The sequence below is a fragment of the Salarias fasciatus genome, chromosome 2, assembly GCF_902148845.1.
Source record: "Salarias fasciatus chromosome 2, fSalaFa1.1, whole genome shotgun sequence".
NCBI lineage: Eukaryota > Metazoa > Chordata > Actinopteri > Blenniiformes > Blenniidae > Salarias > Salarias fasciatus.
The window spans coordinates 11,825,882-11,839,691 of NC_043746.1; the positions used below are offsets into that span (position 1 = coordinate 11,825,882).

Here is a 13,810-nt window from a genome sequence, read left to right on the forward strand (position 1 = left end):
AGCGGCGGATGCAGTGGGTCCAGGCTGATCAGGGCGTGAGGGGCTTTGTTTTTTTTTTTTTGTTTCGTTTAAGCAGAGCGGACTGGATGGGGGTCCGAGCGTCTCGGCTGGGTGTGTCTCCTGACTTCACCTGCTGTGGTCAACTGTATTAAGGCAGTGAGTGGTTCCATGGCGTCTTTCTAAAACAGCTACTGTTACAGGGGGAGAAGAAGAAGAAGTAAGGCCCACGGGATAAAAGCTGGAGAGGACAGGTGGGACACGACAAAACTCAAAAAAAAAAAAAGAAAAAAAGAAAAAAAGAAAAGGGGGGGTCTCGTTTTTCTCTGAAATGTTTCAGTACAACATGTAGAACAGACAGCATATCCATAAAAAATGAAATCCTACAATAAACAATGGTTTTCATTAACAGTGCACTGCTGAACTGAAAAATATATATATAATCATCATCAACAGCAAAATTTAAGATAACTATTATGCTCATAATCCGAACTATGGGGGTTACTTTTTTTTTTATTTTAAAAATATATACTCATCATCACATGACAGAGGAGCCGAACTTCTCAGGACACAGACATGCTCCGTGTCTCTCGTAGACTCTGCGGGGGGAAACTGTACATCACTGGAAACTGACCACGACAAAAAAAAATGGCAACTCGGGTTGAAAACACCTTCAAAGGAGGGGAGGGGGGAGAGAAGGGCACGGCTGGGGAACGGGGTCAATAGTATCTCCCCTTTTAAAAAATTACCTCACATGCACTATAGAGAGAGCAGCTCGACAGTGAAGGGGGGTCAAATGGAAAAACAAAAACAGCTTCTACGACTATTACTGATCTAAGGAAAGAAAACTAGCAGACCACGACGACCGCCTTTTGTTTTTTTTTTTTGTTTTTTTTTTTTGTGTCAATTTTCAAACGTCGGTAAGTTGGAGGCCGAAACACATCAACTACAGTCTGAAGTCCACGAATGGGGAAAGCGGAATTTTGTGCTGACTTTTCCACGAGGAAAACGAAGGTAAAAGGCAAAGAGAAACACATTGGTTTTGAAGCCTGAGTATTCAGTGACCTTATCCAAACTACAAAGATTCTGTCAAATCATTTCCCGGGGTGGTGGTGGGTTCCTTTTTTTTTTTTTTTCTTTTTTTTATTGTCTCATTACTGCTACAATTTCACAACCCTTCTAGTAAAGAATAGTAAAGACGTTATCTAGAAAATCTGTACAAAAAATAAAAGGGTATGCACGGTACATTCAATATCTGTTACTGAGGTACTAGAAAGGTGTTCCCTTGACACCAGGGCAACGGCGTTTAAGAGTTACTCCTAGGGACTATTCCTTTGGAACGACAACAGCTTGTTATCTTAACAGGGCGAGAGGACAAACACACACAGCCACACAGTCCATACGCACAGAAAGAAAGACTAATGCACGCACGCGCACACACACACACACACACACACACACCACTGTCGTTAACGAAGCCAGCATGCAAGACCACTGTCCCACTGCTCCTCAAGGGTTTCAAATCTCTACTGTTCACTCACAGCTGAAGGAAATGGTGGGCTGCACACTGGTGGATGAGCGGATGTGGAGGCAGGCGGGTGGGTGGGTGGGTGGGTGGGGGCCGTGACAGAGGGTGGGAGGGTGCGGGCGGGGTGGTCTTGGGGGACGTGAGATGATTTCAAACAATAAGGCGGTGGTCGATCCCTGCTTCCCAGAGTGAGATTTCGGCAGTGTGTGGTCGCGTTCTTCTAATCGTGTGAAGCTGACACTTGAACTCCTGCCTCACTGAGGTGAGATGCAGATTCTCAGCTCTCAGTGGCCAGACGGCGCCCTCTGCTGGCAGAAACACCTCTGGCATGTTGGGGGGGGTTTTTCTTTTTTTGAAATTTTCACTCCTCCTAGCATGAAAAAGCTGCTAAGGTTGCGTCTCTGAGGAGCACAGGACCTCAGACACTGCTCGGCTGCTGGCAGGTGAAGGAAATTCATACCAATGCGCTCTGATGCCACCTGATACAACTTAACTTTGATCTCGGGGAGGTGGGGGGGGTGGGGGGGGGGGGGGGGGGGGGGGGGGGGGGGTGATAATCCACAAAGTGGCACAGCACGTGTCGATGCGGAGGGGGGGACGACCATTTAAACAAACTACACAATGACAGCAGGAACAGCTTAAAGTATACTGGGTGACCCCTCAAAAGGTTTAACACTTAAACACGAGCAGAGCGGATCAAACGCACTCCGACGGTCAGAGCGTCACACTGACGGTTCTCTGGTGGCGGAGCCGGGGAGAGACCGGGGCGTGAGAGGGCTGAGGGGAGGACAGGGAGCACTGGCTGGGGATCTGTCCGGTTTACTTCAGTACACACTATCCACCGTCTTAAGAAGAGTGGAGGGAGGGAAGAAAGAGGGAAAGAAAGAAAGAAAAAAAAAGAAGAAAAAAAAAAAGAGCAGTAACATGAGCCATTAATGTACAAAGTGGGGCTCCAACTGCTCCGCCGACACGCCTCCGGCCGGCAGAGCCGGGGCGCGCGGGGCGGCGGACTGAAGAGCCTCACGTCAGAAAATGCTATTTTTTTTTTTTTTTTATAAACAATATCACCTACAACCACAAACAGATCAACTTTTCATTAAAACAACAGCCAACTAAGGAAAGAAACCAATCCGACCTTTGAATCCTTGAGAACAGTTATTGCTGACGTAGTGGGGGGGGCGGGGGTGTGGGGGGGGTGGGGGGGGGGGGGGGTGGCTGATGGGTGGGATGGGAATGGAGGGATGCGTGTGTCCAGGGGGGGGTGGGTGAGATGGGGGAAGCTGTGGATCGGTCACTCCTGGGCTGGTTGTGTGATCTGAGGACAGACTGTAGATCCACGACAGGCCAAACTGCTGCTGCCGCTGTACTGGAGGGTCTGGTTGCGTCTGATGTCTGATCCTGGGGGGGGGGGGTGCGGTTTCCAGAGATGACGGAATGTGCTGGCAGCGGCGGGAGGGGAGGGGGGGCGGGGCGGGGCAGGGGGGCTATTGGTCGGAGGGGATGTCTCTGTCGGCTTCAGCCTTGGTGGGCTGCCCCGGGGACGGGGCGTGGGGGGGGTGGGAGACGGGGGCGATGCCGTGCGCCAGGGTTCCTGAGACCAGGCTCTCCACTCCCGCGCCGGCTCCGGGGAGACCCCCTGCTGCTGCGACATTGATCAGACCTGGAGGAAATCTGAAAACCGCCAAAAGACAGAGCGTTACGTGTCAGGGGAGTTCGGCTTGGGGTGGGGTGGGGGTGGGGGGGGGGGGCGTGGGGGGAACCCAGCAGCCTGCTTCACAGGCAGGGCGTGGCTGCAGGAGGTGACAGCTGCCTGATCAGGTCCAAACATGCTGCTTCACGCAGATCAACAACAACCTTTAGCTTTTATTCTTCTAGTGATGACCAGCAGCACAACAGCCATCTGAATATATATATATATATATATATTCTGAGGAATGCAATAGTTTATTAAAATCTCAGAGTATAAATTTGTATAAAACCTCATTTTAGAAATATGCTTTAAACTAATATTTGCAGGTAAACTGAACTGATTTTCCTATGATAAACAATCCAACTAAACACTGCTAAAAATAATCGTAACTTTCTTTTAAAACACTACATTTCATTGTGATAATATTGAGAATACTTGAGATTTTAAGCAACATAACCGCAACTTAACGTTAAGTATTCTCCTTGTGGTCAGTCGTGTCTGTTCACGTCCTTCACATCAGTGATTCTCTACTGGCAGGTCGTGAACCTCGATGTTTTCGGTGGACAGTGAGCCTTTAACTTATGACAATCACTTCACTCAATAAGAAACATGCAAAATTAGGTTTACAGGTCATAGGTCGGTTGAAAATCCGGACATATGTTAGAAAATTGTTATTTTCTGTGCACCGTATTTCAATTTAGTTTGACTAGTTTGCCATTAGCTGGTGATGGTAGTCAGTCAGTCTGAGCATTACATCCTCTCACCTGTAGGTGGCTCCGTTGAGTTCTGGATGAACGGTGGCTGCCTCCATCTTGGGCCACTGAGAGGCTGCCATCAGATACTCCTTATTAACACAGTTCTTCAGGCTATCAGGAATACGGCCTGAAGAGAAACAGGAGCGCTGTTAGTCCCTCCTGGAGCTTCAGACAACAGGCTTCTAATGGGCTATCTGAGCTGCTGATGGATTCCAAGTGTTTCTGGACGAGAGGTGGACGCGTCTCACCGGTGATGGCCCGGCGCACTTCCCTGGCTGCTTCCTCGCGAGCCTCGACGGAGGCCTGCTCACTGTACCAGGATGTGTGCGGAGTACAGATCAGGTTGGGGGCGTCCTTCAGGGGGCCCGTGGAGAAGCTGTTGAGAAGCGGCGAGGCCGTTATCGCGGGACGAGATAATGCATCATGCATGGCGCCGAGACTGTTCGTGATGAGATTTCTGGAGCGATTCATGTGAGTCATTGTGTCTTCGCTTCAACACTGCCTCTGGATTGAACATGTAATGCTTCGTCGTTAGCAAAAGGTGCAAGACGAGGTTGTTACTAAATGTAGAGTCACGCTGATCCGTGGAGGCGACTGATCAGTCTCTCGGCTGTGAACCATGGCGTTTACCTGAAAGGTTCCGTCTCGTGGACGTCCAGGGCGGCGCCTCGTATCCGACCCTCCTTCAGGGCCTGAGCCAGTGCTTTCTCATCGACCAGCCCGCCTCTCGACGTGTTCACCAAGAAGGCTCCTTGACGCATCTGGAACGCAGTAAGAGAATGATTTTGTTTACACACAAAAAAAAAAGGGTAAGGCAGTTTACAAAAAAAAAAATACAACTAGCTTGGAATTACATAATTTGTCAAAAAAAGTCAAGTCAATTCTGCCTGCTTTCGATCTTTAACATACAGTATACGGTCAAATAACTGGAAGCAACATTTGCGAGGACACATTTTGAAGACATTGTTCAAGACTTAAAAACAGATTCATGGCAGCAGTGAAAGTGCATCCAAATGTTTGAAGAACTTATTTGAGGTTTAAATTTAAGATGTTCTGCAGTGATTTATCAGAATAACTAAAAATCAAGAGATCAATATTGACCATCACTGATAATTTACTGACGACCAACCTGAATTAATATGTACGCACTAAATTTTTCAGGCCATGCTTATATTCTCACGAAGTGTCGAGAAACAAGGAATGGAATGATTAAAACAGTCTCTATATTCATTAAACAAATGATTGAACCCAATGAAGCAAGAAACATTCAAGAAAGTAGAATATAAGCTGGATCTCATTTAATGAATCCATCCCTACTTGAACTTGTCTCGTAAACACAGTGTGTTAAACTCAAAACTCAGAGGCCACAACAACAAAACAGAAGCTCATCAACCTATGAATACTAACAGAACCAAAATGTAAGTCTGGTTTTAGTTTAGGTTGCTACATTTACTGCACTTTCAACAAAACCTATTACATACAACCTGCAAATTCCTCAAGTGCAATCTCAAATCCCTCACACTGTCACTTTCTTCAAGCTAAAAGTGGAAAACACCTGCTGCCTCGGAGGAGGGTAAAAACGTTTCACAGCGACATCCTGAAAGCAGCGTCTGCTAATTTCAGAGAAGCAGTGCAACCCAGAGAGGAATCAATAGAAGTAGTAATTTGAAAAAATTGCAGCTGATGTCCCGTTTGTCTCTCTGCAGAGTGAAATGCTGTCCGGCCAGTCGTGGATCACACACCTGTTTGATGGTGAAGTCATTAATGAGGTGGTGGTTGTGCTCGTTGAGGCTGCAGTGCAGGGAGACGCAGTCAGAGTGGATGAGCAGATCCTGCAGGGTGGCCATTCGCTGCAGACCCAGGGAGCGCTCCACGCCGTCCGGCAGGTACGGGTCGTAGAAGATCACCCCGAAGCCAAAGGCCTTGGCCCGCAGAGCCACCGCCTGACCGACGCGCCCTGAGAGACCACAGGACACGGCCGCGATTTCATCAGACACCAGTAACAAAGACAATCCAGTGAAAACCCTTTAAACTGACGGTTTACATTTACCTAGACCAATAATGCCCAGCGTCTCTCCTCGGATGCGAGCGGCCCCTCCAGCCACCTCCCTGATCTGCTCCACGCTGGAGGCCCGGGTGCCCTCCCTCAGGGCCTGGTGCATCCAGGTGACCCGCCTGTACAGGTTGAGGATCAGACACAGAGAGGTGTCGGCTGTCTCCTCCACAGAGGACGCTGGCACGTTACAGACGGCAATGCCTGGAAGGGAGGGAGGCAGAAAGGCCACAACACCACAGCTGCTGTTATTCTCCTTTATAACTTTGCTTACAGCAAAGAGAGGAAAGCAAAACTTCATCCACTCACCAAGCTCAGCAGCCGCTTTGACGTCAACGTTGTCAAAGCCGGAGCCGATCCGGACGATTACTCGTAGGCCTTTGAACTTTTCCAGGTCATCTCTGGACAGAGTGATAGTGTGGTACAGCAGAGCGGCGACCGCTTCATTTAACACCTGCAAAAGACAAAGGAAGGTTAAAGACTCTGATGGAGACAGTTTACTGAGAGTGTTTGCCAGTGATGTTAGGAAATGTGGACTACTGCAAAGATGGAAACCAGAAGAAGCGGAACACAAAGACATACGATTTCCACTGTTTGACAGATGAAGTGCTGCGAATATCCTTTTGATAGAATTTGATCGACCGACTGCCACATTCTTTTTTCAGAGTGAAGTGAACACTCGGTGGAGATGGTAGAAAATGACAAGCTTCAAAAGAATGGAACCAACACACTACGATATATACACTCCATGATATCAACCAGGACAATAACCCCTTCACAAGTTAAGAGCTCGTGTCTATAAAGCTAGACTTTAATCTGCGTTAAACTGTTAAGTATTAAGTCCTGAAGTTCATCCATTTGATAACAAGTTTGCGTGTTCTCCCCTGTGAAGAATTAGGTTTTCTCCCAGTGGTGGAACATGTTAGAGGTGAACTGATGACTCTAAAGGCCCTTTTCCACTCAGTTCTATGCAAAGCCAACTCAGCCCAGTTCTCATGTTTTTTTCCTTGTACCAGACACTTTATTAGTCCCTGCTCTTCTGCCTTTGATTGGCCAGCCAGGGCGTGATGCCAGCAGCTGAGGCAGGAGACTCGCCGCCTGCAGCCTCCTCTGTCTCGTCACGTTTGCTTGGTGTCTGGCGAAATACTAAAAACCGATCAGCAGGACCGCTCCAAGTCCTCCATAGCTGTTTGCAGGATGGTAGGATTGAGCGGGAACTACACACACCGACCCGCAAGTGTGGCATAATAAATGACGTCGCTTGAGTTTTGGATCGCCTCCACCTGTGCTCTAACGGAAAACAATCCGGGTCAAGTCGGGCCAGCCTGCTAGCGAGGCAAGTCAGACCGAGTAGGACCGAGCAGAAAAAGGTCTTATAACTGGCCCCAAGTGTGTGATTGAGCATCTGCCTCTCTGAATTCGCCCTGTGTTTGAACTGGTGACCTGTCCAGAGTGCCATCTAGTACCTCACAGCCCTCAAGGAAATAAAGGTGTATTGAAGAATGATGGACAACACCCAGAGGCTGTCTGGTCTGCCAAAACATGTTTAATACAAGTGATAAACAGCTGACATGATTTATAACATTACTGTTTAGGTTATGTTGTAGTAAAGTGCCTAGCTGGTTGTGAGTAAAAGTCAGTTTCATGTGATAAATATGTGCTGTAAATTTATGTTACACATCATTCACAGCGGCAAGATGAGAAGTGACAGAAGGGCTCATGTGATGCTTCACAGTGTCATCACATTTGTAGATGCATGTATATTATTACTGAACAACAACATGTTCATTAATGTGATAAAACATTCACTTAAATTAATTTCCCATTTTGGAAGGAGAGTGGAACCAATGTGCCCGGGTTATGTTACGCCCAGGTTCCTTTTAGATGGGGGTTGCTGGCCACCGCAGAGGAATTTTGGGAAGAACTACTATCGAATCATATCTTCACCAGTTACAGTTAGTAACCGGTGAAGTTAACACCAGTTAGTGAACTTTAAAAACACAAAATCACAACAGAAAGTGTTTTGCAGCAAGACTGTTTTCTTTTTTTTCCTTTGAGGACAGGAGTGAATGCGTGGACCGCACCATTTTACAACACAGCATATGCTACGATCAAGAGGACGGTTCAGAAGTTTCCTGCACAAGATTTGCAGGATTTGTAACATTAAAAACGTACAACATGAGATGCTGGGATTCTGAACACTTGACATGTTTGTAAATGTTTTTTACAGTAAGATTTTACTGGCTTAAATCAAAAGGAAGAATGGTATATTTTTGTGGGTTTGTATTTAATCAGGGTTTTGAGATTACTGATGATTTTCTATGTCGTGTGATGAATGTTTCAGACTGAAAGCGAATTCAAACTACTAACATGCAGTATATATGGACTAATTTCCCAAGACTGTACAATATTTTGTACTGGGTCATAACAGCTGTAAAGTCAGTGAAGACAGTGGACAATACTTGAACAAATATTGTTTCATGGTTGTTGTGGAATTGAGGATTGATGAGGGAAAGAACCATACTGCTGTGCTTTGAAAGGAATAACCAACTCTGAGCTATGCAAAACGACGGTGAAACAGAGACGTGTTGTGGAACCGAGTTCTGACTTCGGTTGCTAATTTGTAATTGATGGTTCAGTTTTATCAAAGAGAGGAATTCTGGTTAGAACTACTTTCGGTTCGTGTCTTTTTAACTGTTTTCCAGAGGGACGCCGAACACCAATCTATACTATTGGAGTCGCAAACCTTTGGGACCCATGACACTCATGTTTCAAAAGCTAACGCTCAATATATAAAAATATAAAAAACGGGAAGTGAATAAAAGTAGTCATCAGCAAAACAAGACAAGGTGTATTTCTTTCCAAGAGCAAACTAATAATAGAGTCGTGTCGCCGTGCGTGTCGGTGCTTCTCTCCTACCTTCTCGTGAATCTCTTGCGTGGACTGGGCGTCGCAGAAAGCCACTGTCGCCACATCTTTGAGGATGGGCATCTCCACAGTGCAGTCACGGCCGTCCAGCAGGGCCACCAGGGGCCGCGGGTGCATGGGCCCATTGAGGATGGGGGGTCGGATACCTGAGCGCGGCGGGAGGAAACACTGGTCAGTGTCGGGCATGTAACAAACTCCAGTACAGAGCACACTGGAGGCTGGCTCCAAACCAGCTGCATCTCACAGTCAGTAAATTATAGCTGGACATGAGTGACTCAACCGTTTCCTACGTCTGACTGCTCTGATGGGATCACACACACACAAAATCCCCCGACATGTGGCTAAACATCTCATTTCTAAGACGATCAGTCAGACTTCATCGCCTTTCCCATTTTCCAACGCATCTAAAAGCAGCCTGAGGGGATGACTGTGACGATGTGCGCGACGACGAGTGCTACAAAAGTAACGTGTAATCAAATCCGTGGTGGCGCATGGAGAGCGTCCAGTATTCTGGCCTATTTGGTGATAAACTCGAGCTCGTTTAGGAAACCATGTAACTAATATGCTGGCAGGTCCATCCCCGTTGTGCTCGGCTCCTCGGAGGTGGGGGAGCGCAGACCGCTGCGAACCAGCGGGGCACGTTTGGTTTAGTGTTGATCTGGGAACTTGACCTGCCTACTGTATCAGCAGAGGACATGCAGAGGAGGACGGGGGGGCAAAAAGAGAGGTGATGGAGTATGGCGGCTGGGGGGGGGGAGGGGTGGAGGAAAGTGTGGGGTTGATGGGAGGTGGTGGTGGTGGTGGGGGTTCGAGTCCTGACCTAAATTCTCAGATATGAGGAGTCCTTGTTTTCTGTTTGTGGAAACACCCACATCTGCACACATTTCTAGTGTGATCCACGCTCAGCTATCCCGCTGACAGAGACAAAGATCGATGGAGGAAAAGCCTGTGAAATTTTTTTTTTTCCTACTGCTTCATGTTGATAACAGTGAAACTGTTCACACACCTCTAGCCTGTCCTCATCTCAGCAGCAGTCGTACATTTGGACTCTCTCCACATACGCACAGTACACACTATCAGGCCCCTGCTGGGTGACAGGTGTGTGTGTGTGTGTTGTGGTGGGGGGGGGGGGGGGAGAGAGTGTGACTCGCTGGAACATTTACTTGGACTGTGGGCAGGACACAATTGTGAGACTGCCGAGGAGGAAAAGGAGCTGGTAGTCGAGGGTGGAAAGCAAATATTTGTGAACACTTCCTCTGACGTCTGAGCATTTCCCAACGCCAGGGGGGCAAAAAAAAAAAAAATCCACGCCTGACAAAATATATAGAGGTATAGATTTATATGTGTGAAGCTCCGACACAATGTACAATCGCTGCAGCTAGCACAAGAATGCTATCGTGCCTAGCGCAACATGGTGAAAGCACAAAGAGTCTCTCACGATGTCGAAAACCCAGAGGGCCCGTGACAAAGACCCCCTCTGAAAAAACATATATCCAAGCAGGCCTACACAGAGAGTAATTTGAGCAAAGGACATGGCAGTACCCAGAGCCGAGGAAGAGAGCATGGCCGCGCACACAATACAATTCATTCAGTGATTCATTCATTCTGCCTCCCTCCCTCTCCCTTTCTTTCCCCTCACTCCCTCCTTCTCTCCCTCTGGCTGTAGTTCGAGTAAGAGGTGAGGGGGGAGGGGCAGCGAGCGATGATAATGCAGCAAGCAGCAGTACTCCACCCAGACGCAGCTAGACACACACACACACACACACACACACACACACACACACACACACACACACACACACACACACACACACACAGACACGGTTGTTCAGTTCCTTCAACGGCTGCGACGCCAGTCTTGGTGAACATAAAAGGGAAACTGCAGCCGCACCACGCCCGAGCCGCTGAACCCGCTCACACACCGCGCACACGTTCAAACACACACACAGAAATAGACGAAGGGGGAAAAAAAAAAAAAACAACACACACGAGCACCGGGCCTAACCTTGCATTATGAAGTGTGTCAGCCTGTCTTCCTCTCTCTCTCTCTCTCCCTCGCTCTTTTTTTTCCTCCCTCTCTTGGCTGACTCGATCCCAGCTGTCATCCACGCCCAGCCCCTCCCCCACGGCCGCCAGCCAATCACAGGCGGCTCCATTCAGAGCCGGCCAACCAGCACTAACCTCATTAGCATAGCCGGAGCCGCGCAGGCCAGGGGCGGTTTGAGCTGTTTGTCGTTTTTTAAAGAGACAGCTGGCCCGTTTCCCTGCAGCCGGCCGCGACCCTTCACCTTGTCCTCTCCCTCTCAGCCGTCTCCAGAGACGCTCCCAGACGCTTCCCTCCATTTTAAGCGCCTCTTTATGTCTGAGCTCCATCACCAACCTCCGATCAAAAGTCACTCTCACTGTGACAGACACCCCCCGAGGAGGAAACTTCACCTGCTTTTCTCTGATGTTCAGAATAAAATGAAGCACATGTCCTGAACAGCATTCTCTCACACAACTATGGTCTCGATCCGGTCAGCGCAAACTCATCTAAGCAACACCACAGCATCTGAAAACATGCCGATGAAGACGCTGGAGGTGCTGGAATGAAACATTCACAATGTGGCAAACGTACTAATAGCAAAACACACACACCAATATTTTACTTGGGAGTTAAGTATTAACTTGTAGTGTAGGTTTAACACCGGATGCCCCTCCTGCTGCAGCTGGGATTCAAACCAGGGCCCCACATCCAGGGTCTAGTCTCAACCGAAGCTTACTCCATTCCACTTGGAACACAAATTTCTTATTGTGGACCAGAACAAACACAAACTTGTTTCAATAACTTAGTCAGCTGAGAATGTTGTCTCAATGTTAAAAAAAAAAGTGTCAGTATTAAATATAAGATGTATATCAATGCACACATTTATAATATGAATAACGAATAACTTTTGAGTGTGTGAATCATTTCTCACCCTCACAAATTCGGTCAAGCCTCTGTCGCTTAACCTGTTTGTGCTTGTCCATCAGAGCCATAGACCAGTTACTCTCAAGCCGGGACAGAGAAGAACAGATCCGAGTGCGAGGAGAGCCCCTTTAACACAGTCCTCTCAGTGTCACCTGCACCAAAGATGGAAAATCCAGTCAGAGAAGAGCTATAGTTTACACTTCATACATATTCGTACATATTGATGAACATACAAAAAAACAAAAACAAAAAAAAAACATCTTACATAGGTTAACTTGATATGGCACAGCTTCAAAACTTTTCAGAATGAAATGGAGGTGAATTATAAGTCTTAAACATTTTCAGTGGCTACATTTGCACAACATGATAATGTTTGTGTGGAGTTTTTTAAAATCAAGACAATAAAAGAGGTATCTAACTTGAAATGTTCGGGGTTTTTTAAACTTCTAGAGAGTGATTTCAGGGCATTGTTCCCAGACCTGGACAGAAATGGATTAAATGTACGGGGACAGACACTCACCTAGAGAACAATGCGGTGTTGTGCCACTCAGGTTGTCAATCAGTTTACACTGTAAACAAAGCAAAGACACAATGATTGCAGATTGAATAACTCTCACCGATTCTGACATTACTTTAAAGATATCCTTTTGCCTCCTTTAGCGTTTTAAAAGTTAATTAGATTTTCAGTGTTGTTTAGGACTGTTTAAATCTGCTTGAAACTTTAATTGACCTTACACGGTCTGCCTATTTACGCATATTAAGAGTGCCTCAAACTTATGTCCAACTTTAGTTGGACTTGTGAAAACATCTCCAACACACACTATGCAGCTAGACAGGTGTTCTGCTGTCAGTAATCCCTATTAACAAATATATTAATAACTTAATTTTAAAATAACAGTCGAACAAGTTACCGTTAACTAACTCGTTAGCTTACAATGCTAGCTAACTCGCAGGTTAACCTATCCATACTTGCCGGAAAACTTGCAATGAGTAGTGAATACTTCTTGCTCTTTTTAGCAAACACTACTAATAAGTAACTGGTTTGAGCGCGTATAACTCAAAGGTTCACCACTGTAGGCTTTCTAAACTGACATTAACTTCTGAATAGCAAGCTAAAGCTAATAGCGGCTAACAGCTAGCTAGCCGGAGAGGCTAGCGAACCCAAACACAAACATTTGGCAACTACAAGTGGAAAGCACGAAAACAAAAACAAGTCATTCGGCCCGATAATGAACGCACACAGTATTAAATGTTGTTTGGCTCCTATTAACGCGGGAGATGTATCAATCTATGCAATTTCCATAACTATATGACCCGCTTGCAGTGCGGCTAACATTAGCTCGCCAGCGCCGTTAAGTAGCGTGCCGCTGAGTGGGAGAGCTGCAGGAGGGGGAGCCCATTTCCACCGATCTGTTATCAGCGAGGGGCGCTACAATGTGAAATATCTCACCCACAAGCTCCAAAAATATTCACTATTCTTCAACAAAAATGGGAATCACCTTAGGGATCGTATTCGGTCACATCTAATGTGTGCGCCAGTACTCGAATAGTGCAGAAAATGCCAGTTATTTACCCCGAATAAACTCTTTGAGGAGTGCTGAGACAGTGTGCGTGTGTCCGTGGTGTTCCCTCTCTCCCGATCGCCATGAAATCAGACAAAAGAGGAAGTGGCTGCTCGGTGAGGGGGTCAGACGGTCCGTGAAACAGCATCCGTGGACTGGAAGGAGCGCCCTCCCCGTCCACGGCGGATCCACCGAGACATGACACGCTCCACGGGGCAACAAGTCCCGAAGTTTGAGCAAACTTCAGACAGATCCCTGGGAAACACAGCATTCATGACTTTTTTTTTTTTTTTTTTTTGAAGTTTAAAACTAATGCCTCATCCCGAAGTTGAATCGCTCAGTAAATG

The 13,810-nt window shown here is 47.0% G+C and overlaps 1 protein-coding gene across 3 annotated transcripts; it reads right to left on the reverse strand.

The window, feature by feature from the left end:
- ctbp1l (C-terminal binding protein 1-like) lies at positions 1-13,600 on the reverse strand. Of its 3 annotated transcripts, none has more exons than XM_030113238.1 (11): positions 13,475-13,600; positions 12,422-12,470; positions 11,909-12,053; positions 8,943-9,097; positions 6,333-6,477; positions 6,021-6,227; positions 5,713-5,927; positions 4,601-4,731; positions 4,219-4,346; positions 3,980-4,097; positions 3,010-3,196 (listed from the first exon to the last, which is right to left on the reverse strand). In XM_030113238.1, the coding sequence occupies exons 3-11, from the start codon at positions 11,967-11,969 to the stop codon at positions 3,010-3,012; spliced, it is 1,347 nt and encodes a 448-aa protein (XP_029969098.1). In that variant the 5' UTR covers positions 11,970-12,053; positions 12,422-12,470; positions 13,475-13,600. The 3 variants fall into 3 exon arrangements, with proteins under 3 accessions (XP_029969088.1, XP_029969098.1, XP_029969107.1); XM_030113247.1 differs by lacking the exon at positions 13,475-13,600 and adding an exon at positions 13,141-13,269; XM_030113228.1 differs by lacking the exons at positions 11,909-12,053; positions 12,422-12,470; positions 13,475-13,600 and adding an exon at positions 10,957-11,041 and having other exon boundaries at positions 1-3,196.
- Positions 13,601-13,810: the final 210 nt, after the last annotated feature.